This window comes from Betta splendens, chromosome 5 (assembly GCF_900634795.4).
Source record: "Betta splendens chromosome 5, fBetSpl5.4, whole genome shotgun sequence".
NCBI lineage: Eukaryota > Metazoa > Chordata > Actinopteri > Anabantiformes > Osphronemidae > Betta > Betta splendens.
In genome coordinates, this window is record NC_040885.2 from 3,466,450 (window position 1) to 3,492,233 (window position 25,784).

The 25,784-nt window shown below is 39.6% G+C and overlaps 2 protein-coding genes and 1 long non-coding RNA gene across 10 annotated transcripts in view; 2 read left to right on the top strand and 1 right to left on the bottom strand.

Annotated features, from left to right (window-relative positions):
• Positions 1–25,784, bottom strand: part of LOC129604081 (protein NYNRIN-like) — a 448,396-nt gene that overhangs the window by 306,261 nt on the left and 116,351 nt on the right. The window lies entirely within an intron of this gene.
• Positions 1–25,784, top strand: part of LOC114856382 (contactin-4-like) — a 193,867-nt gene that overhangs the window by 26,910 nt on the left and 141,173 nt on the right. For 4 of the 5 annotated variants that reach the window (XM_029152285.3, XM_029152288.3, XM_029152289.3 and 1 more), the window contains exon 3: positions 21,661–21,793. In XM_029152285.3, coding sequence (XP_029008118.1) covers positions 21,661–21,793 — 133 coding nt within the window. Of the gene's footprint in view, positions 1–21,660; positions 21,794–25,784 lie in introns of those variants that run through there. The other variant, XM_029152291.3, reaches the window with a different exon arrangement.
• LOC129604084 (uncharacterized) lies at positions 23,388–24,966 on the top strand. 2 transcript variants are annotated; one of them, XR_008694674.1, is made up of 3 exons: positions 23,388–23,700; positions 24,323–24,424; positions 24,679–24,966. It is a non-coding gene; the product is annotated as an uncharacterized LOC129604084 (long non-coding RNA). The 2 variants fall into 2 exon arrangements; XR_008694673.1 differs by lacking the exon at positions 23,388–23,700 and having other exon boundaries at positions 23,707–24,424.

A 25,784-nucleotide genomic window follows, 5' to 3' on the forward strand; every position in this document is an offset into this window, starting at 1 on the left:
TTAATCGGCTGCAAACGAGTAATGAGATGGAATTAGTAATTGAGTAATCACCAAATTAGGGCCTATAGTGTTGATACTGACTGGTCAGGTAGCATGACAATGTGGACGCTCTGGTGTCCATATGCCGCCTGGTTGATGAGCCGTGCTTGTTGCTGCATATTTTCTTTTGTCATCCTCCAAAATCCACCAATGTCCACTGTCAAACTACAACATATATGTCCAGTATACACAGCATTTATTATGAAAAAACACAAGTACATAAAGTAATGACAGGAACGACAGGAAACAAAGGTAAAATAATCAAACCTCAATGGCTGCACACACATAAAAAGGAATGGAAACGTCAAATACATCAGATCATACACTGTGTAAATTTAGCATCTTGTCTTAGACATTTCTTTCACATGCTTACCTTTGTGCACCTATAAAATATGCTCAGACAGAGCACATTAAATTTTGTTACAGACCAGCATTGAACATTAAATAAATACAGACACAATAAATATGCAAATAAAAAATGTAAAGATGACATTTAAGTCAGCTAAATATAGCATGATCAGTATTGCAACTCACATTGTCATTGACATTGAAACTGATAATAAGGAAACATTAATCAAACTAACTTACCAAACTAATGCCAGATGTAATACAAGTTACCTCTATTACAAACAAGAACCAAACCTGAAAATCACATGACACCACTAATGAACAAACAGGGCAAACACTGGACGCCACAGCGCCACCTGTCTGCTGGAAGACAAAGCGGAAAAGAAACACTTAAAGTTCTATCTTTGTTCCACCACCACTCAACAACTCTGTGTACAGTATATGTGTTCATTGTCTTCCATATAATTAATGATGTAGAATCATAAGTTGTGATGACAGCATCTAAGGACAAAAATCAAAACACACGTTTAGATAATTTTCATAAATTCTGCATATTTAAACATTTAAAAAATGTAATAAAATTCCGTTCAAGTTCAAAAATGTTAATTTAAATAAGTATTTACATGTACAGAAAATAAAGTCTGATTAATAACATACTGTATGTTAAAGACAATCTGTCATTTAAACGTTAATATTTTTTTAATTTCATGTAAGGGCTTTTTTTGCCTTTTTACAACCTTTAGGTATTTTGTTAACCTTTTTACAACCGTCAGCATCAAACGTTGTTTCAATGTTTCCTCAATGCCACAGAAACAACTGATATTATTTTAACCCTATGTCAACGTTGATTTATCAGTATTTTGTCAACCTTTATACAACAGTTCGCATTAAATGTTGTTTAAATGTTACATCAACGTTACAAACATAACTCACAGTATTTCAATCATATGTCAATGTTGATTTATCAGTATTTGACACTCTTTTTACAACCGTTAGAATTAACGCTGTTTCAATGTTACATCAACATCACATCAACGACTGACACTGTTTGAACCATATTTTAACGTTGAAGGTCGGTTGTGTGCCCGCTGGGATACAAATCCTTCTTTAACTGTGACAGCTGACGGGTCAAGTTGACATTTCATAAGTTGTGATGATACATTAAAGATTATTAAGCGAAACTGCATTTCAATTGAAATCCTCTGCTATTAACGTCCAAACATTTAGTCTAACTAAAGATGCTGACAGGTCAGCATGTTGTCTAGGTTCAGCTGTGTGGTTTGTTATTGTTGACTAATCAAAAATAATTTCGGCATCTGTTATGATAGCCGTAATCCTTAACTTTTTATCCTGGATGATGCACTTTTCTCAGGAACCGTGCCAATTGGCCATGAAGAGCATTCCTTAGGTTATGTACATGTCATTTGACCTTATATGTCAATGTCACTTCTAGTAGTTTTTCCCTGATCTCTTCAGGCCAATCTACAGTGACAGAATGAACACTGACCTCTGTAATTCCACTGGGTGAACAGCCTGCAGCGAGCCTGCTGGTGCTAGGCCAGCTGAAACAGACTGCTAGGCAAATTCTGTGGCCTTTTGCATGGTGCAATGTGCTGATGCACACCTTCAAACCAGGCCAGCTGTCCTCATTTCATTGTGTCCTGATTAGGTGTACATTACTGAGGTACAGTTGGTTTATTCATCTAAAGTAGGAAATCAAGAATTTGTTAAAATTATTCAGATCTTAGTTAAACATTTGGACTCACTGGAGTTTTTCATCATATTAAACACTGTCTTCTGCTTTGTTATAGCTTTCATTAAGGTTGAGATCTGTTCGATTATAGTATTAGTGAGAGCTCAGCTGTAGAACATAAAACTGAAGTACATGTTTTGCTAACCTGGACAGGTGTCTCTAGGTGCTCTCACATGCTTTTTCTCAGGAGAGGCAATTATGCCCAGATGGGGGACGGTGTATGCCCACATGGCCACTGAGCTGAGCTGAAGTGAGTTGGTGGGTGAGTGTTAGGGATTCAAAGCAGGTTCAAGAGAAAGCTCTGTTCTCTTTTCCCTGCTCCTAAATTTTTGTTTAGCTTTATTTTGTTTTGTCAACTCTTGTTTTTTGATATGCATATGAAGACATGTTTTATTCATGGTCTTTTGAAATGAAATCAGTCAAGATCACTTTGCTGTTGTCTGTAGGTATAGGAGGTGTTTGCCATATGCATGTGCAGACAGAGTTGCCACTGCTGATTTAGCCTTAGTTTTCTGTGGTTGACTAGGAGAGGAAAAAACAAGAATTTACATTCAACCTTTCTTTTCTAACAGCTTACGTTTTGTTATGAAGAAGCATAGTACATGTTTAATCAGTGAGCAGAGGTTTGGTGTTAACCATAAAGACATATATGCAAACTTTCATTAAAGTCTTTTTTTATTGTATTGTATTCTTATATTTATATATAAAAATTTCATACCTGTATATTTTTTTAAATTTGTCACACACACACACACACACACACACACACACACACACACACACACACACACACACACACACACACACACACACACACACATACTGTATCAAGGTATCAATTTTCAATTATAACAATTTAAAAAGACATACGATTGTATTTTGTCATTTAGTTTGAAGGACTAGTGGAGGTGAGGCCTCTTCGTTATTGCATGCCCAGCCTTTGATTCCTGGATACGAGTCATGAGTTACATCATACAAGCTCATTTGTACCATCACTGGAGAATTCATTACCGTAGTGATCACTAAGGCTAAATTGGAAAATGTATTTATTCTCGAGGGGCAATTCAAAGCAGGACACTTGAGCAGCATGTCAGTTGTATGACAACCATATACAGTAAGAACTTCAGCCAGTTCTTAACATTATATAATAATCAACGATAATAGAAAAATAGTAATGACAAAAGTAATAGGAAATAAGAAGTTAACAGTACAGTATGTAGTGACTGCTCTAATAAGTGAATAAAAGCAAACATAAAGTCTATTTAAAAAGTAGGTTCCTAAACGCTGCATTCTTAAAAATCAGGAGTTTCTTCTCCATCATATTGGACTACTATAATGCATTCCTTTTTTCAGTGAACTACCATTTGTCTATTTACTCATTAGTCTGTAGACAAATAGGGTTCCCATTCATCAAAAAAAAGTTTTGTATTTTGTGTGAGTCAGGCTCGCTTAATTGAAATCAATTTGCTATAGTCAGTCTTTACACACTAGTGGCAAGCCGTAAGGGCCACCAAAAATAAACAGCACATATTGCTGCATTTTTAATGATCTTGTGAGAAGAGTTGACCAACCCCTTGATTTGCTGTTATACAACACATTGTGCCATTGCACCGTCGCCTCACAGCAAGAAGGTTCTGGGTTTGATTCCCGGAGGCGGCCCTGGTGCCTTTCTGTGTGGAGTTTTCACGTTCTCCTTGTTTTTGCGTGGGTTCTCTCTGGGTTCTCCCCGGCTTCCTCCCACAGTCCAAAGACGTGCATTAGGTTGATTGGACTCTCTCGATTGCCCGTAGGTGTGAGAGTGTGTGTGAATGGTTGTATGTCTCTGTGTTGCCTTGCGATGGATTTGCGACCCGTCCAGGGTGTACCCTGCCTCTCGCCCATAGCCAGCTGGCTTAGGCTCCAGCACCCCCGTGACCCCGCATTAGGGAATAAGCGGCTTGGAAAATGGACGGATGGATTTGTTATCTTATTGGTGTCTTATATGAAACAGCGACAATGTGCAGTTTAGGCTCATATACTGTAGTTTACTTTTCATGGACTTAATCTAAGACCTATCTATTCTTAATTGTGAATGCTACATTATTGATTATAAGTGCTCCGGATTTGTTGCTCGACCAACCAACTGTATATTGAGGTTAGGTTATGTGTGTGAAGTGTGATGCAGGATAGACCATAGTGTGACCATAGTGTGACCAAAAATAGCTGTCCTCCAACTCATAGCTCCTGTCACCAAGGTTACAGGTTCAATTCCCTCAGAGAGGGGTTCTGTCAGGACAGCAGCTTCAGATGTTATCACGGATGAAGCGGATGAAAATGGATGGATGGATGGATGGATGGATGGATGGATGGATGGATGGATGGAAAAACATTCTTACAGAATTTTATCAACAAAAGATACAGAAGAAACAGTGTGTGTGTGGTGGGGGGGCTCATGGATCCCTTCTTCTTAGTGGGTCTGGCCACAAGACCTCATTCACGTCACAGGCGATTTGCTCATGGGCATCGGGGAAAATATCAAAAGTGTCAAATCCACCTCAATGTCTCCACATGCCTCTTCCCTGGCTTGCAGGAGAGTCATTTGGGTGTATGGTTGTTGATCATATACTTTCCACTGCCTCAATTGCATTTAGAAAGGGGCTGTAGGGGGGCAAGTACAGTATAAAACTGTGAACTCTGTGTTTAACACTGTGCTACAATAATTTTTAAGTATTGAGGCTTTGGTCTAAGCATTCACTTTTAGTGTGTAAGCAATAGGCAAAAACTGTAAAAGTCTGGTACAGAAACGATACTGTCGTTGAGTGCAGGGAATTGCAGTGGGTGGTGAAAGCAGCTCAAGGTAGGAACTCTACTTCCAGCTATAGAACAGACTTTTAGGAAATGCTGCATTTGTCGAGCTTGCGGCATTCTAAAGGACTCCTCTCATTTTCGCATTGAAGGTTACCCTTTAGCCCTTCTGCTTTATCAGCCTCCGGACAAGAACCACTAGACACAGAAACCAGTTCTTATATTACTGAATTCTGTCAATCTCTCTTTTCTGTTGTGTGATATACTTAATGTCTGCTGCATCAATGATGCAATTTGCACATACAAATTTGTAAAATGTTTGTAGTTTGTGCTGTTAATCTGTTACATGTTGCCTGTTGGTACAACCTCGGCCTGTATTGTACTGTACAGACAGTACAAAGCATAAACATTAAGCTTTTATGTGAGAGACAGAATCCTCACACTGCCATAATGCTGAAAGTGGGGGCGCAAACCATTCTACACATCACCCAATTTAAGTTTTCAAAATCTTGTGACTGTAATGTAGGCAACACCCTATTTGCAGTTTTGAGGGTAATCCCTGTGGTAATAACCTGCTGCTTTGGGCTGACATATTTCCCCTGCAGATTCACATGTAGATGGTTGTAACTGTGAGAGGAGCAACATCCCGTTGCTGGTGTGTGGGACCTACTGGGAGGCCTGGTGCAGGTAACTGGAATATAGGTTTAGCATTTTAATAGTGACCTACTTGTGTTCAGTTCAGCACAACTTCACTGCATAGGGAGAGGCTAAATAGCCAGAAAAGTTTCCTGCAGCATGTACAGTATTTGCGGAGAACTGAATTGCTGCTAGAATTGACCTCATGCATATTATACTGTACATATTGTCTAATGATAAGAACAAACAATATTTAGTGGGAGAGCTGAACAGCTCTCACACTATTGATATCTTCGGTCTTTATTAGTGGGAGAGCTGAACAGCTCTCACACTATTGAGATCTTCGCTCTTTATTAGTGGGAGAGCTAAACAGCTCTCACACTATTGAGATCTTCGCTCTTTATCACAGTGAATGCTGCAAAGCATTCACTGTATTGTTTTTCTAAGCTTTATCACAGTGAATGCTGCAAAGCATTCACTGTATTGTTTTTCTAAGCTTTATCACAGTGAATGCTGCAAAGCATTCACTGTATTGTTTTTCTAAGCTTTATCACAGTGAATGCTGCAAAGCATTCACTGTATTGTTTTTCTAAGCTTTATTAGTGGGAGAGCTGAACAGCTCTCACACTATTGATATCTTCGCTCTTTATTTTTCTTTATTTATTTTTCTAACGTTTTTCGTCGTTTTTTTATAATGGTCGTCTATGGGAATCATCGTTCAACTTTTTGTCAACTTGCCTCTTTTCGTCAGCTTCTGTCATCGTCATACTTTGGCGTAGAAACGTCATTTCAACGTCAAAAGCGTCTATCATCTTTCAGCGTTCTCCGTCTAAATCAGCGTCCTCGTATCTTTTATAGTTTTCGACTTGTGAGCGTTTAAATATGGTGTGGTTTTTGTTAAATTTTCAGCTTTTCCATTAGTGTGTATTGGGTCAGTTAGAGTGCGTGATGTCACAGCTACAGTGAGAAGGTGCGCTTTTTTAAGACAGAACTTCTGTCTCTAACTCGTCACTACAGCCACAATTTTTACTCTATCAACATAATTACTTCACTAAATCGTAGTCATACTTGTCTTCTTTCTAATGATGTGTCTGGATATACCCTCAGACCTATACTTTAGTCGCTATCAACCTCAAAGCGCAGAGAGATCCCGAAATTCTCCCATAGACTCTAATGATAATTTTCGGCAGACGTCTGGGGAGAAAAACAGAGGAGACATATTTTGAAATTGCCACTGTGGCTACAAGCTTTTATCCTCAAACATAAAATTCACACCATTTGCTCATTGAAGCCTTGGGACTCGTAAAATGAAATAATTTTTGTGATAACTATCATGGTTTAGCTGGAACAAGCCTGTTTATACAGGGTGAAACTCTGCTTTTACAGAGCAGAGTGAGCCTGATTTTCCCGCCTTTCGTCTCCATGGTGACGGCGCAGCTGCAGATTTCACTGACAGGTCAAACTGCTGATGCTCAGTGTAGACAGCAGTTCCATGCTTATTACTGATTACTCAACTACACTATTGGATTGTGTAGTAATTAAGCACACACTTCCTCTAAATCCTTTCAAAATAAAAGCACCAAGCCAAATAATTAGCTTTAATAGCAATATTTCAACTTTTAGATGGGTAATTATGACTATTTAAAGATAGATTAACAGTTTAGTAATTACCCACACGTGCTTCCTCTACATCCTTTCAAAATAAAAGCACCAATGCCAATTATTAGCTTTAACTGCACTGTTTTTGCCTTTGAATGGGTAATTATGATTATTAATGGGTAATTAAAGACTAATTGACAGTTATGCTATTACCCCCCACACATTTCCTCTAAATCCTTTCAAAATAAAAGCACCAATTACAATTTATTACCTTTAATGGCAAGATTGATTAAAAAATTTGTGGTTCTGAATACTTACCAATCGTTAATGGGACTACTTTAGAGTTCAGTAAATAGACACTCAAACTTATTAGGGTGCTTTTATTCTGAAAGGGCTAAATCTAAATCTTTTGCTTTAATAGGGCTATTCTTGCTATTGAATGATAAACTATGACTATCTAATGACTATTTTATAGTTTAGTAATCGCCCACACACAACCTCTAAATCCTTTCAAAATAAAAGCACCAATGTAATTTATTACCTTAAATGGCAAGATTTTTGTTTCTGACTGGTAAATTTCTACTAGTTATTAAACTATTACACAGTTAGGTAATTATTTACAAATACTTTCTTCAAATCAAAAAGATAGTCAGCTTATTTATGATTGTCAACAATGCACCTTGGTCAACTTTTTAATATTTTAAACGTGGTCAACTTTTGAATCATTGTCATCTCTTTAATATTGTCATAGTATGACCTTGGTCATCTTTTTAATCATCATCTTTTTAATCGCCATCTTTTGTCATCGTTTTAATCTTTGTCAACGTTTTCTCGTTTTCATCGTTTTCATCGTTTTGCCGTAGTCAACTTTTTGACGTCAGCAGCTTAATCAGCGTTTGTCATCGTTGCGGCAGCAGATCAGCTCTCCCACGTAATTTCTCGAGAAATTACTTTTTCTAGTTATTATTATTTCGCCCCGTTTTTCGGTCGCTTTCATCGTCTCAACGCTTCGTCGTAGAATCGCCGTTCAACTTTCTAAACGTGTGTCGTCTTTAGGAGATGGGGGCTATTACTTTTCACGTTTTCAGCTTTTCAACTTTTAACGTTATTCAACTTTTTCCGTCGTTTTTTTTATAATGGTCGTCTATGGGAATCATTGTTCAACTTTTTGTCAACTTGCCTCTTTTCGTCAGCTTCTGTCATCGTCATACTTTGGCGTAGAAACGTCATTTCAACGTCAAAAGCGTCTATCATCTTTCAGCGTTCTCCGTGTAAATCAGCGTCCTCGTATCTTCTATACTTTTCGGCTTGTGAGCGTTTAAATACCGTGTGGTTTTTGTTAAATTTTCAGCTTGTCCATTAGTGTGTATTGGCTCTGCTAGAGTGCGTGATGTCACAGCTACAGTGAGAAGGTGCGCTTTTTTAAGACAGAACTTCTGTCTTTAACTTGTCACTACAGCCACAATTTTTACTCTATCAACGTAATTACTTCACTAAATCGTAGTCATACTTGTCTTCTTTCTAATGATGTGTCTGGATATACCCTCAGACCTATACTTTAGTCGCTATCAACCTCAAAGCGCAGAGACATCCTGAAATTCTCCCATAGACTCTAATGATAATTTTCGGCAGACGTCTGGGGAGAAAAACAGAGGAGACATATTTTGAAATTGCCACTGTGGCTACAAGCTTTTGTCCTTAAACATAAACTTCACACCATTTGCTCATTGAAGCCTTGGGACTCGTAAAATGAAATAATTTTTGTGATAACTATTATGCTTTAGCTGGAACGAGCCTGTTAATACAGGGTGAAACTCTGCTTTTACAGAGCAGAGTGAGCCTGATTTTCCCGCCTTTCGTCTCCATGGCGACGGCGCAGCTGCAGATTTGACTGACAGGTCAAACTCCTGATGCTCAGTGTAGACAGCAGTTCCATGCTTGTTACTGATTACTCAACTACACTATTGGATTGTGTAGTAATTAAGCACACACTTCCTCTTAATCCTTTCAAAATAAAAGCACCAAGCCAAATAATTAGCTTTAATAGCAATATTTCAACTTTTAGATGGGTAATTATGACTATTTAAATATAGAATAACAGTTTAGTAATTACCCACACGTGCTTCCTCTACATCCTTTCAAAATAAAAGCACCAATGCCAAATATTAGCTTTAACTGCACTGTTTTTGCCTTTGAATGGGTAATTATGATTATTAATGGGTAATTAAAGACTAATTGACAGTTACGCTATTACCCCCACACATTTCCTCTAAATCCTTTCAAAATAAAAGCACCAATTACAATTTATTACCTTTAATGGCAAGATTGATTAGAAAGTTTGTGGTTCTGAATACTTACCAATCGGTAATGGGACTACTTTAGAGTTCAGTAAATAGCCACTCAAACTTATTAGGGTGCTTTTATTGTGAAAGGGCTAAATCTAAATCTTTTGCTTTAATAGGGCTATTCTTGCTATTGAATGATAAATTATGACTATCTAATAACTATTTTATAGTTTAGTAATCGCCCACACACAACCTCTAAATCCTTTCAAAATAAAAGCACCAATGTAATTTATTATCTTAAATGGCAAGATTTTTGTTTCTGACTGGTAAATTTTTAATAGTTATTTAACTATTACATAGTTAGGTAATTATTTACAAATACTTTCTTCAAATCAAAAAGCTAGTCAGCTTGTTTATGATTGTCAACAATGCAACTTGGTCAACTTTTTAATCTTTGACATCTTTTCAGCTTGGTCAAATTAGGAATTTTTTAAATCGCCATCTTTTGTCATCGTTTTATTCTTTGTCAACGTTTTCTCGTTTTCATCGTTTTCATCGTTTTCATCGTTTTCATCTTTTTGTCGTAGTCAACTTTTGGACGCAGTCAACTTTTTGACGTCAGCAGCTTAATCAGCGTTTGTCATCGTTGCGGCAGCAGATCAGCTCTCCCACGTAATTTCTCGAGAAATTACTTTTTCTAGTTATTCTTCTTATTATTTCACCCGTTTTTCGGTCGCTTTCATCGTCTCAACGCTTCATCGTAGAATCGTCGTTCAACTTTCTAAACGTGTGTCGTCTTGAGGAGATGGGGGCTATTACTTTTCACGTTTTCAGCTTTTCAACTTTTAACGTTATTCAACTTTTTCCGTCGTTTTTTTTATAATGGTCGTCTATGGGAATCATCGTTCAACTTTGTGTCAACTTTCCTCTTTTCATCAGCGTCTATCATCGTCATACTTTGGCGTAGAAACGTCATTTCAACTTCAGAAGCGTCTATCATCTTTCAACTTTATCAGTGTAAATCAGCGTCTTCGTATCTTCTATACTTTTCGACTTGTGAGCGTTTAAATATCGTGTGGTTTTTGTTAAATTTTCAGCTTTTCCATTAGTGTGTATTGCGTCTGCTAGAGTGCGTGATGTCACAGCTACAGTGAGAAGGTGCGCTTTTTTAAGACAGAATTTCTGTCTTTAACTTGTCACTACAGCCACAATTTTTACTCTATCAACGTAATTACTTCACTAAATCGTAGTCATACTTGTCTTCTTTCTAATGATGTGTCTGGATATACCCTCAGACCTATACTTTAGTCGCTATCAACCTCAAAGCGCAGAGACATCCTGAAATTCTCCCATAGACTCTAATGATAATTTTCGGCAGACGTGTGGGGAGAAAAACAGAGGAGACATATTTTGAAATTGCCACTGTGGCTACAAGCTTTTGTCCTTAAACATAAAATTCACACCATTTGCTCATTGAAGCCTTGGGACTTGTAAAATGAAATAATTTTTGTGATAACTATTATGCTTTAGCTGGAACGAGCCTGTTTATACAGGGTGAAACTCTGCTTTTACAGAGCACACTGAGCCTGATTTTCCCGCCTTTCGTCTCCATGGCGACGGCGCAGCTGCAGATTTGACTGACAGGTCAAACTGCTGATGCTCAGTGTACAGAGCAGTTCCATGCTTGTTACTGATTAGTCAACTACACTATTGGATTGTGTAGTAATTAAGCACGCACTTCCTCTAAATCCTTTAAAAATAAAAGCACCAAGCCAAATAATTAGCTTTAAAAGCAGTATTTCTGCTTTTAGTAGGGTAATTATGACTATTTAAAGATAGATTAACAGTTTAGTAATTACCCACACATGCTTCCTCTACATCCTTTCAAAATAAAAGCACCAATGCCAATTATTAGCTTTAACTGCACTGTTTTTGCCTTTGAATGGGTAATTATGATTATTTAAAGACTAATTGACAGCTACGCTATTACCCCCACACATTTCCTCTAAATCCTTTCAAAATAAAAGCACCAATTACCATTTATTATCTTTAATGGCAAGATTGATTAGAAAATTTCTGGTTCTGAATACTTACCAATCGTTAATGAGACTACTTTAGAGTTCAGTAAATAACCACTCACACTTATTAGGGTGCTTTTATTGTGAAAGGGCTTAATCTAAATCTTTTGCTTTAAAGGGCCCATATTATGCAAAATCCACTTTTTAGACATTTTGGAGCGTCCCTATGACTCTATGGGTCACATATACACACACTGAGCACGGTAGAAATGCATTTCCTGCTTTTTTCACATTTTGAAAACGTAAATTTTCTCATCCAATGAAAACAGCCTCGACCTACTCTGAGGCCGTGTCCCAGTTGTCGTCACACTGGTTGAAAGTTCTCCTTGCAAATCCTGAACCACCACCCCCACAATGATCCCGAACCAAAACTGGACTTCCGCCATTTCCCCCCTCTCACTCACCGTGAACAGACCAGCACGGCAGCGCCCAAGTCCTCCCATAGAAATAGTTCGGTTCTTAGGTGTTCTAACCAACACCAAAGTCTCTTCACTTTACCAAGGGATCAACAAGTGAGGATTTGTGGGTCACTTTTATTTTTAACGGACCGGTGCCAGAAACACTGCCTCAGCATTTATACGTATGTGCATTTCAAACGAGGGTGCGTACAATGCTGGATTTGTTTCACGGCTCCTGTTGGAAAAAAAGGACCTATTCCTAAAGTCCATCATCCACTCACTGAAGTAAGTACATGCTTGATATTTATAATGTTTTAAAATGTTAGTTTGTCCGTTTAAAATGTAGTAACCTATGTGTGAGTCAAGTTACTAGCTAGCTATGCTAACGGCTACAGCCATTCGACCGAGCCTTTGTCCCCTTCAAATGTGCTCATGTGGGCTCCTGCAGCCACACACCTGTGTGGAGAAAAGCTAATGACTATCGGCATCGAGCGGCTACAGGCAGGGAGCGGTGGGTCTAGCGTCTGTCCTTTTTCTGTAATCACATACACCTGTGGGGAACAGCTGATCATCTCTTTAATATTGTCATAGTATGACCTTGGTCATCTTTTTAATCATCATCTTTTTATTCGCAATCTTTTGTTATCGTGGGGAACAGCTGATCTTTATCGCCCTTCCAGCGGCGACAGACAGGAAGCGGTGGATCTAGCTCGCTGTAGTAAGTTTGTGCTTGATACTTGTGATATCTAAATATGTTAGTTGGGTCTGTTTAAAATGCAGTAACCCACATGTGAGACAAGCTAATCGCTAGCGTCGCTAACGGCTACAGTGAGTCAACTGAGCCTTTGTCCCTTTCAAATGTGCTACTCTGAGTTGGTGCAACCACACACTTGTGTGGGGAACAGCTAATAGCGATGGGCCTTCGATCGGCGACAGGCAGGAAGCGGTGGATCGAGCTTTTGTCCTGTTGACGTGCTGCCGCTCCTGTTTGTGTGTTGCGTTAGCCGTTAGCATGCCTTTAGGCCTTTGCACTTCAGAGCTACAGCTGGTCGATCGCTACAAAAAGAACCTGCAGATGAACGCGGTTATGTTTATTACCCCGTCCTGTCCAGCCTAAATCAACTTGTGATTTGGGGTTACTACTATGGTTCTACTACGCTACGAACCAGCTGACTAATGTCGTGCAGTCCTGTAGTGGGTCATCTTCTTCTGTGGAGGATTGTGGTGGATTGCATTCTCAATGTCGCACTACTGCCACCTATTGTATCCTAACCGTGCGGTGGCTCGTATCCATGGAGCCAATTTAAAAAAAAAACAACAACAAAAAAGGTATGCGCTTCCGCACAGAGGTGTGGTGAGCAGCTTCGCTTGCGACACGCCCAGAAAACACAGCGTTTGCTGATGGAGAGTGAAAACCACACATTGACAGGGGCAGTGTGGACGATCTAAAGGGTTTTATGGGATGAAAATTTACAGAGACCTTACTGAGACATTAAAGTCTAATATTTTTTAGAATGAAAAGCATGATATGACTCCTTTAATAGGGCTATTCTTGCTATTGAATGATAAATTATGACTATCTAATGACTATTTTATAGTTTAGTAATAACTCACACACAACCTCTAAATCCCTTCAAAATAAAAGCACCAATGTAATTTATTACCCTAAATGGCAAGATATTTGATTCTGACTGGTAAATTTTTAATAGTTATTAAACTATTACATAGTTAGGTAATTATTTACAAATACTTTCTTCAAATCAAAAGCTAGTCAGCTTATTTATGATTGTCAACAATGCACCTTGGTCAACTTTTTAATCTTTGACATCTTTTAACCTTGGTCAACTTTTGAATCATTGTCATCTCTTTAATATTGTCATAGTATACGGCTACAGTGAGTCAACTGAGCCTTTGTCCCTTTCAAATGTGCTACTAAATGTGCTAATAGCGATGGGCCTTCGATCGGCGACAGGCAGGAAGCGGTGGATCGAGCTTTTGTCCTGTTGACGTGCTGCCGCTCCTGTTTATGTGTTGCGTTAGCCGTTAGCATGCCTTTAGGCCTTTGCACTTCAGAGCTACAGCTGGTCGATCGCTACAAAAAGAACCTGCAGATGAACGCGGTTATGTTTATTACCCCGTCCTGTCCAGCCTAAATCAACTTGTGATTTGGGGTTATGTCATTGTTCTATCAAATTCTAACATGATTAGTTGGAATGATTACTGTGTTGTGTTTCAAGCTTAGTTGCTAATTAGTCACATCTCTACAATAACTGCTGCTTATCTGGTCAGTTACCGATAGCTTGTACCATAGCCATTATATTTGTAGGACCAATACAATTTACAGTAAATGTAACAGTCTTTTCTATACTGTAGGAGGGCAAATCCCAGTTGCCCACATGCAAGGAGGCTGTCAAACAGAGAAATCACTGCAGACTGTTGGTACACAGACATCTGCTGCCCAGCTCAGGAGTGAAGGTATGTAAGTTTGTATGTACCAACAGTAAGATAGGTAATAGAAGATTTTAATTGGTATATACTGTTTAGATTTTATATTTGAATTGTAACAACTGTTTATCTGTTGTTTTAGCACAGACAGGCCTGTCCTCTTGTTTGGTTTAATTTTTTGTCTGGTATTGTGTGTTCTTACATTAGAGAAGGTTTTGACCTACATAATAATTAACATTTCACTAATCTACAATTCTGATTGCACTACCTTTTGTTTTGATAAGGTGATGGTGAGGACAGCCACAGCTTCCATCTGGTAGAGGACTGCTTCTGCTCAGTCTTCCAAATAGTGATGAGAACAAGGATCACCACATCTCCCTGTTTACCCTACTTTCATGCATTTCGTCTGCAAGGCCCTGCAAAAGCTTCTCCTTCGCCCCAAACCCCCAGACTTCTTAATTAACTCAGTAACCTATACATTGCACATTGGAGTGTGAAGGTAACAGTTTGTTCTAGCTTTGGAGTAGTGGTGTATTTTTTTGGTTTACAATAAAGTTGGCTTTAACTATTATGTATTTCACTGAACTCTGTTTCTGAAGGGAAAACACTTTTATTTAGGAAATCATAGTATTGAAATTACATGTTTTTCTCTTTCTAATATGGTAAGCTATAAAGTTGAAGCGGCCATAAATAAAACGCATATAAATTATATATAAATAAAGTTAAAAAAATTCTTAATGAGTGTTGCACTCACAAAAAACACATTTTTACTCAAACGGTAAAGGAGTTATTCTACAGGTGGTCTACATCAATCATACTATGAGTGTTTTAGTGTTTTATCCATCAGGAAACTGCCTTCATCTACAACCCAAGCATGAAGAGATGGCAACTCAGATTCTTCACCCCAGGAATCCTCAGCACCAGCTCACTAGCCTCTGTAGACTAGATACCTGTAACAACTTTAGATACAGATACATATTACTGTCAAATTTATCATGAATGACAAAAAACATAATTAAAAGCAGTAAAAATACGTTAGGTCAATATATAATTTGAACCAATGCTTTTTGTTCCCAGGTAGGTCATGCAGTGATTGCGATGTGATATTAATGCACATTTTTTAAATAAAATTGTCAGAGCAGCAGCACAAGTAAGACAAAAACAGTGAAATGTGTAAATGTAAAATGTATTTATATTATTTCAGCTATGCTCTCAAACTTTTTTATTTGTATAATGTAAGCTAAAGTAGTGTTTTCTATTAACGAGAGTTTTCCAGGTAAGTCGTGTTGTGAATATTGAAGCTGCACACGCCATTTAGCATTCGCATTAGCAACCGCTAGTCGCTTTGCAAATTACATAAATCAATTAAATTGAAGTAAATGCGACATTACCAATGAGACACATCTTGCATCAGCCGAAATGTGGTGACTTCAACAGCCTCCTCTTCAGCTTCAGGGTCAGATTCGGGATCGTAGACGTATGGTTCTACTACGCTACGAACCAGCTGACTAATGTCGTGCAGTCCTGTAGTGGGTCATCTTCTTCTGTGGAGGATTGTGGTGGATTGCATTCTCAATGTCGCACTACTGCCACCTATTGTATCCTAACCGTGCGGTGGCTCGTATCCATGGAGCCAATTTAAAAAAAAAAACAACAACAAAAAAGGTATGCGCTTCCGCACAGAGGTGTGGTGAGCAGCTTCGCTTGCGACACGCCCAGAAAACACAGCGTTTGCTGATGGAGAGTGAAAACCACACATTGACAGGGGCAGTGTGGACGATCTAAAGGGTTTTATGGGATGAAAATTTACAGAGACCTTACTGAGACATTAAAGTCTAATATTTTTTAGAATGAAAAGCATGATATGACTCCTTTAATAGGGCTATTCTTGCTATTGAATGATAAATTATGACTATCTAATGACTATTTTATAGTTTAGTAATAACTCACACACAACCTCTAAATCCCTTCAAAATAAAAGCACCAATGTAATTTATTACCCTAAATGGCAAGATATTTGATTCTGACTGGTAAATTTTTATTAGTTATTAAACTATTACATAGTTAGGTAATTATTTACAAATACTTTCTTCAAATCAAAAAGCTAGTCAGCTTATTTATGATTGTCAACAATGCACCTTGGTCAACTTTTTAATCTTTGACATCTTTTAAACCTTGGTCAACTTTTGAATCATTGTCATCTCTTTAATATTGTCATAGTATGACCTTGGTCATCTTTTAATCATCATCTTTTTATTTGCAATCTTTTGTCATCGTTTTAATCTTTGTCAACGTTTTCTCGTTTTCATCGTTTTCATCGTTTTGCCGTAGTCAACTTTTTGACGTCAGCAGCTTAATCAGCGTTTGTCATCGTTGCGGCAGCAGATCAGCTCTCCCACGTAGTTTCTCGAGAAATTACTTTTTCTAGTTATATTTTATAATCTTCCAGTGCTTCACAATTTCTGACATTTTTTTCCTCATTTTAATAGCTGATTTTGATGTTCTTTTCCCTTAGAAAGGTAGCTACTGTATTTCAAAAATAAGAAATCTCTTTGAGTCTCAGGTAGACATTTGTGTAATCATTTGTTTTTAACAGCCACAATTACTCCTTTTACTGTGTGAAGTTAATGGTGTGAAATGTAAAATAGCATATTATGTTTCACTGTTATGTGACATCAGAGTAGCATGCATACAGTATTTGCCTGCTCCATTTGGTGGAAAAAAAAGGAATTTCATTGACTGTCCCTTTAACTGCTGAGAGAGGTTATGAATCATTAGAGGAAAAATTGAAGATATTAATATTGAGGATTAATTGCAGACCCCCAAATCCAACGTTGTCATACTTGAATTGAACCTCTGTGTAAAGCCCATTTACACTTTTATTATTATTATCACCTGAAAATAGAAAACCACAGCTGTAAAATGATATCTATTCTAATGCTATAATACAGTTATAGTTGGTATATTTTTTGTCATATAAGCACAAAAATGACATATACAAATATGTTTACAGGAATCTATTTGAGCATTAATTATTTCTGCATAATTAAGGCAAAAAAACGTATAAAATTTAGAGATTGCAACATTTCTGTGACTCAAAATCACATTTATTTTGAAGTTTAGATGAATGAAGCCACTGCATACATTAACTTCTCTTTCAAGACTTAGGGAGTCCAAACAATGTATCGAAATATTATAAATCTGCCATGTTTCACTTTTTATATGAGGCTAAAAAGGTTTTTATTCATAATTCTAACTAGTAGTGGACATACAGCACAATTTGGTTTGTCAAGTGCGGTACTGTTGAAAAGCCCTTGACTCATGAACTGTTTGTACAGTAATGAATATTTTGAACACAAAATGCCAGCCATTGTAAGACGGTCAGTATTATCTCATACCACAAATTGCACAGCGTTGTCTAGTAGCAGTCAACACATGGCCAATTTGTTTTACAGAATTGAATCATTGGAGCAGAAACCAAAAAATTGATGTTGTGTCCTTAAATGGCCTGGCTAATTATGTGTGGGCCATCACGAAACAACCAACACATACCAAAACTAATTAGAATGCAAGAAATTTTGGTGAGTAGCTGAAAGGCATTTCTAAGAAAAATTAAGCACCATTCTGCTCAGGCTAATCCAATTTTAAACATTACAAGATCTGGTTAAATAACTAAATGCATTTGTGGGCTGCTTGTTTTCTAATAGATCCTGTGTATGCTACAACGAGAAGTGTGATAGCATACTTCTTTTGTGTGTTTACTAGAAACTTTTTTTTTTCCAAAATCACCTTACAAAGTTCTGCAGATAGATTATTATATTATTATATAGAGGTGATAGAGGTTTAGGTTTTGCATAATAATAGGAATAGCTTAGTCCAAAGTAAAGTTAGCATTAGGGTTGAATGCTGTTGGGGGTTTGGAGGCAGACTCTCTAATTCTGGTCGTCACTTACCTATGTTACTCGCTCCTTGTCGGTACCTTTATCAGTTTTCGTTATTCCCGGTGCCTGACCGTGCGATTACTTTATGCTTCTTGTTTTGACGTTAACCAGTTCGTCTATTAAATGAATTACCAGACTGAGTTTGGCCCCCGGCTGTGCATTTGGGTCCTGCATCACGATCGCGTTCCGTCGGTCCGTCACAGTACGATCTGATCAAACCTGGACCCAGCCAGCTCCCTGTTTTGCGGGCCTAATTTTGTTTTCGTCCAGCATTTTTTGTTTAACTTCGCGTCCATGTGTCCATGTCTCGGTGCTCGGATCTGCCCGAGGACTTCCAGAGGTGCTACAGATGGCTCCTGGATAGAGCCATGGGAGCACCTACCGTCGAGGTTCGGCTGGCCGCTGTTGACGAACTGGAGGACGTGATAATGGAGGACGAATGGTGGCTCGACTACCCCGGGCTGGAGGAGTGGTGGTACAGCTTGAGCGAGGAGCAGAGCGCGTGCAGCTCCTGGCCAACACACCGGCTTCCCGGCGAATGCCGCTCTGTACTTCCTCCATCGTCCGAGCCATCGCCAGGACAGGCGGCGTTTCCCGCTCAAATTCGGTCTATAGTTCCTGGTTGGTCTCGTAACCCGGTTCAGAAGTCTGTTCCTTCTTTGCTGCGATCCCCTGTTACGACCTCGGCTCCAGCGCTCCAGCAGCCGCCAGAGGATGCGCTGGCTCCATCTGCTGGGGAACAGCCGTCATTGGACTCTGCCCTGACCCCTCTGCTCACCGGAGGGGTTTTCATGGACTCCATCCACTCTGGTGCTATGACCCAACCACCGACCGTTGTGTTGGCTCCTGGTGAGGGACGCCAGATCTGGAAGGAGCTAAAGGCTCAGAGTGGTCCTGACGTTATTGGCTCGCTCTGGGCTCCCACCTTGACGCCTGAGTGGGAGGGGCCTGGACCAAGCCGCCGGTGTTCTAGCTGGCACCAAAGGCGGCCAAGTCAGAATCCAGGGGATCCTAAGTCTTTGCTCCAGCTCCACCTCTTTGCGTCCCCGGCACAGGTCCACGGTCGTCTCCAGCCTCAGTATCACATTCCTTCTCCGGGTTCATACTCCAACTAACCGCAAACACTGTAGCCCCGCCACCCATGGACCCTGCTGCACCGGTTCCTCAGTCACATCTCGCCCAGCGAGCGCTCCAGCGCCTCGGTTCGTGTTAGCCCCTGTGCTCCAGTCTGCGTCAGCCCCTGTGCTCCAGTCTGTATCAGCCCCTGTGCTCCAGTCTGCATCAGCCCCTGTGCTCCAGTCCACGTCAGCCCCTGTGCCTCAGCCTACAGACACCACAAGTGCCTCACCTGCCTCGACCTCTGTTGCTGCCCGGTCAAGCCCAGCTCCTGTCCAGTCAAGTCCGGCTTCTGCCCCGTCTAGCTCCGCTGCCGCCCAGCCAAACCAGGTCTCGACACCTTTCCCTGTCAGCCCGGGGAGGTCCACTCCTGCCCCCACAGTACCAGTGTTGGTTCTGTGTGTTTTCATGTCTCCATGAGAAGACCACAGCCTTGTTCAGGCCTGTGTCAGGACTGATAAACACAGACTCACAGAGGTTTTGTTGAAGTGGCTCAGCGTGCCCCCCCCCCCCTGTGGTGCGCAGGTAACAGCCCCATTAACAAAGGCAGCCGATCAGGTACAGCAGCGTACGAATCGACTGCCTCGTAGGTAGTCCTCCCAAAGTGAGTGTTGGCTGCTCCGTAGGCAGTGTGTGTTAAACTCAGTCATCAGGACAATGATCAATCAATGATTAGTTCAGGACTGTGGGTGTGGACTGATAAACAAGGAAATGAACAATGTCTGATTTCTGACGTGTATTTATTTCTCACCTGACAGCTGACATACATTATTTAATCATAAAATCATATTTAATTAGTGGTCATTAATTCTTGTAGATGTGTGCAGTTTTATTGTGTATATAATGAAAAGTGTGTTTGTACAGTAAATCAATACTTTCCAGTATTATATCAACATGTTGAGAGAGATTTTGTGGTCCTATACACTCTGCCACAATCATAAAATATAATAATAATAATAATAATAATAATAATAATAATAATAATAATAATAATAATAATAATAATAATAATAATAATAATAATAATAACACATTTTGGAAAAGATAAATGCACCAATGCACCAGGTAAATATTTGAGTATATTACTACTCCCTTCTCACCCCACGCGGGTGGTCTCATCTGTTTTCCAAACTCGGGTCCTCTACCAGAGGCCAGGAAGCTTGAGGGTTCTGCGCACTATCCTTGCTGTTCCCAGGACTGCACTTTTCTGGACTGAGATGTCGGATGTTTTTCCAGGGATCTGTTGTAGCCACTCCTCCAATTTGGGGGTCACTGCCCCCAGTGCTCCGATCACCACAGGCACCACTGTGGCCTTCACCTTCCAAGCCTTCTCCAGTTCTTCTCTGAGCCCTTGGTATTTCTCTAGTTTCTCATGTTCCTTTTTCCTGATGTTGCCATCGCTTGGTATTGTCACATCCACCACTACGGCTTTCCTCTGTTCTATGTCCACCACCACAATGTCTGGTTGGTTCGCCATTACCATTCTGTCTGTTTATATCTGGAAGTCCCACAGGATCTTGGCTCCCTCGTTCTCTACCACCTTGGGCGGTGTTTCCCACTTTGATCTTGGGGTTTCCAGTCTATACTCTGCGCAGATGTTCCTGTATACCTGCCAGGATCTTACACCCTGCAGTTATGTGCTGGATTGTCTCAGGGGCCTCTTTGCACAGTCTACACCTTGGGTCTTGTCTGGTGTGGTAGATCTGAACTATCAACTTAACCAATAACTGAATATAGTATACAGTACATGTATGTGTGTATATAGTAACACATGTTTGTAAATACATGAAACAACAATAATTTATAGTGTTTGTTATAATGGAATAATAGGCAACTTATTTTCAGTCCTGCCTAATGTTCACTGATAGCATGCACAGAAAGTGCATTGTGTTCATGACAGTGTTCTAACCACATAATTGCACCTCAGCATGGACACTGGTGACTCGCTGAGCAAATACATTTTTTTAAACGGTTGACAGGAGAAAAAAAGACTTTTTTTTACATTTTTTCAACTCTAATCAGGCTCTATATCCTTTGACCTTTAGAATCTCTGTGAAAGACACTTCTATACACACTTCACACTTACTTCTAACCATTCATCTCTTTTCCCCAGTGTCATGACAGGCAGTTCAAATTGCTGTTTGCTGTCGTGTACTTCTAGGCCATTTTTTGTCTTACAAACTGGCCAGTGACACAGGTTTTTCAACTTGTCTGTTTGGTGTGTGTACCATCCTACAGAGAGCAGTGTCCTGCAGAGTCCTGTCTTTACCAAGCAACCCGGCAGCATTGTGTATCCAGTGGAGACACTGGAGAAGAACAGAGAGGTGGTGTTCAGCTGCGAAGCACAGGGAAGCCCACCTCCCCTCTATAGGTGAGTGTGTATCTACAGTATCTCTCTTATCACAACAGAACAAGCTAACATGAAAATTTCACATGGGTGTCATGCGTCACATTTAAAGATCTCCGGTAATGCTTTTAAGGCTAAAGAATATGAGACCTGAATGTCTTGATATCATGCAAATTGTACTTGCATGCCTAAATATATGCTCCCAAACCAACTTTCTCAGACTAATGAGAGCTCAGACTATCCAGCTAAGATAAAGAAGATTTTAGATTCCCTGCCTCTAGAATTGCTTAGTATTGAAGATAAGCGTTGCAAGTCCGTTGTGAACTACTCTTAATGTACAGTATGCCCATGTTGCTATTTTCCAACTGCTGCTAAAAGTCATAAAAGTATTAGCATCCTGTTATGGACTGTTGACCTGTCCAGGATCTCCCACCTCTCACCCTTGGGTAGCTGGGATGGCCCCACCCACGACCCTTAATGGGATCAAGTGGCTGAAAATGGATGGCTGGATAGTACCGTGTTACTGTATCATATGCTTTGTTACAGCTAGTGTTGCTGCTTCAGTAAAACAAACTCTAGTAGGGCTGCAACTAATAATTATTTTGATAATCGAATAATCTGTTGATTATTTAAAAAAAAATAAAAATAAAAAAATAAACATTATTTGATGTTTTGCCTATTAGAAATCCCTTATGACATTTTTCATCACTGTGTAGCGAACGAGATGATTGCGCAGCCAGCTGACGCCCACGGCAGAACAGATTGAGTAACAAAGTAACTTTTAACACAGCGGCACTTAATGAAGACTCTTCACGTGATGGATAAACAGGGTTTGTTACCGCTACTAGATCCAGGAAACCAGTGTTCCATTCTTACGTTCCTGTGTGTTGCTGTAGTAGTAGTAGTTAAAGATTTGTCTATTCGTTGTTGCAGTTTTACCAGTCCTGTATTTTAACTTAGAAAACACATATTGTGTATCTTGTAATATGCCGTGCACACTGAAATGATGTCTAGTCTTTGGTTTATCTTAAAGGGCCCATATCATGCAAAATCCACTTTTTAGACATTTTGGAGCGTCCCTATGACTCTATGGGTCACATATACACACACTGAGCACAGTAGAAATGCATTTCCTGCTTTTTTTCACATTTTGAAAACGTAAATTTTCTCATCCAATGAAAACAGCCACGACCTACTCTGAGGCCGTGTCCCAGTTGTCGTCACACTGGTTGAAAGTTCTCCTTGCAAATCCTGAACCACCACCCCCACAATGATCCCGAACCAAAACTGGACTTCCGCCATTTCCCCCCCTCTCACTCACCGTGAACAGACAAGCACCCAAGTCCTCCCATAGAAATAGTTCGGTTCTTAGGTGTTCTAACCAACACCAAAGTCTCTTCACTTTACCAAGGGATCAACAAGTGAGGATTTGTGGGTCACTTTTATTTTTAACGGACCGGTGCCAGAAACACTGCCTCAGCATTTATACGTATGTGCATTTCAAACGAGGGTGCGTACAATGCTGGATTTGTTTCACGGCTCCTGTTGGAAAAAAAGGACCTATTCCTAAAGTCCGTCATCCACTCACTGAAGTAAGTACATGCTTGATATTTATAATGTTTTAAAATGTTAGTTTGTCCGTTTTAAATGTAGTAACCTATGTGTGAGTCAAGTTACTAGCTAGCTATGCTAACGGCTACAGCCATTCGACCGAGCCTTTGTCCCCTTCAAATGTGCTCATGTGGGCTCCTGCAGCCACACACCTGTGTGGAGAAAAGCTAATGACTATCGGCATCGAGCGGCTACAGGCAGGGAGCGGTGGGTCTAGCGTCTGTCCTTTTTCTGTAATCACATACACCTGTGGGGAACAGCTGATCTTTATCGCCCTTCCAGCGGCGACAGACAGGAAGCGGTGGATCTAGCTCGCTGTAGTAAGTTTGTGCTTGATACTTGTGATATCTAAATATGTTAGTTGGGTCTGTTTAAAATGCAGTAACCCACATGTGAGACAAGCTAATCGCTAGCGTCGCTAACGGCTACAGTGAGTCAACCGAGCCTTTGTCCCTTTCAAATGTGCTACTCTGAGTTGGTGCAACCACACACCTGTGTGGGGAACAGCTAATAGCGATAGGCCTTCGATCGGCGACAGGCAGGAAGCGGTGGATCGAGCTTTTGTCCTGTTGACGTGCTGCCGCTCCTGTTTGTGTGTTGCGTTAGCCGTTAGCATGCCTTTAGGTCTTTGCACTTTAGAGCTACAGCTGGTCGATCGCTACAAAAAGAACCTGCAGATGAACGCGGTTATGTTTATTACCCCGTCCTGTGTCAGAGCCTAAATCAACTTGTGATTTGGGGTTATGTCATTGTTCTATCAAATTCTAACATGATTAGTTGGAATGATTACTGTGTTGTGTTGCAAGCTTAGTTGCTAATTAGTCACATCTCTACAATACCTGCTGCTTATCTGGTCAGTTACCGATAGCTTGTACCATAGCCATTATATTTGTAGGACCAATACAATTTACAGTAAATGTAACAGTCTTTTCTATACTGTAGGAGGGCAAATCCCAGTTGCCCACATGCAAGGAGGCTGTCAAACAGAGAAATCACTGCAGACTGTTGGTACACAGACATCTGCTGCCCAGCTCAGGAGTGAAGGTATGTAAGTTTGTATGTACCAACAGTAAGATAGGTAATAGAAGATTTGAATTGGTATATACTGTTTAGATTTTATATTTGAATTGTAACAACTGTTTATCTGTTGTTTTAGCACAGACAGGCCTGTCCTCTTGTTTGGTTTAATTTTTTGTCTGGTATTGTGTGTTCTTACATTAGAGAAGGTTTTGACCTACATAACAATTAACATTTCACTAATCTACAATTCTGATTGCACTACCTTTTGTTTTGATGAGGTGATGGTGAGGACAGCCACAGCTTCCATCTGGTAGAGGACTGCTTCCGCTCAGTCTTCCAAATAGTGATGAGAACAAGGATCACCACATCTCCCTGTTTACCCTACTTTCATGCATTTCGTCTGCAAGGCCCTGCAAAAGCTTCTCCTTCGTCCTCAAACCCCCAGACTTCTTAATTAACTCAGTAACCTATACATTGCACATTGGAGTGTGAAGGTAACAGTTTGTTCTAGCTTTGGAGTAGTGGTGTATTTTTTTGGTTTACAATAAAGTTGGCTTTAACTATTATGTATTTCACTGAACTCTGTTTCTGAAGGGAAAACACTTTTATTTAGGAAATCATAGTATTGAAATTACATGTTTTTCTCTTTCTAATATGGTAAGCTATAAAGTTGAAGCTGCCATAAATAAAACGCATATAAATTATATATAAATAAAGTTAAAAAAATTCTTAATGAGTGTTGCACTCACAAAAAACACATTTTTACTCAAACGGTAAAGGAGTTATTCTACAGGTGGTCTACATCAATCATACTATGAGTGTTTTAGTGTTTTATCCATCAGGAAACTGCCTTCATCTACAACCCAAGCATGAAGAAGCATGAAGAGATGGCAATTCAGATTCTTCACCCTAGGAATCCTCAGCACCAGCTCACTAGCCTCTGTAGACTAGATACCTGTAACAACTTTAGATACAGAGACATATAACTGTCAAATTTATCATGAATGACAAAAAACATAATTAAAAGCAGTAAAAATACGTTAGGTCAATATATAATTTGAACCAATGCTTTTTGTTCCCAGGTAGGTCATGCAGTGATTGCTCTAAATATTAATGCACATTTTTTAAATAAAATTGTCAGAGCAGCAGCACAAGTAAGACAAAAACAGTGAAATGTGTAAATGTAAAATGTATTTATATTATTTCAGCTATGCTCTCAAACTTATTTATTTGTATAATGTAAGCTAAAGTAGTGTTTTCTATTAACGAGAGTTTTCCAGGTAAGTCGTGTTGTGAATATTGAAGCTGCACACGCCATTTAGCATTCGCATTAGCAACCGCTAGTCACTTTGCAAATTACATAAATCAATTAAATTGAAGTAAA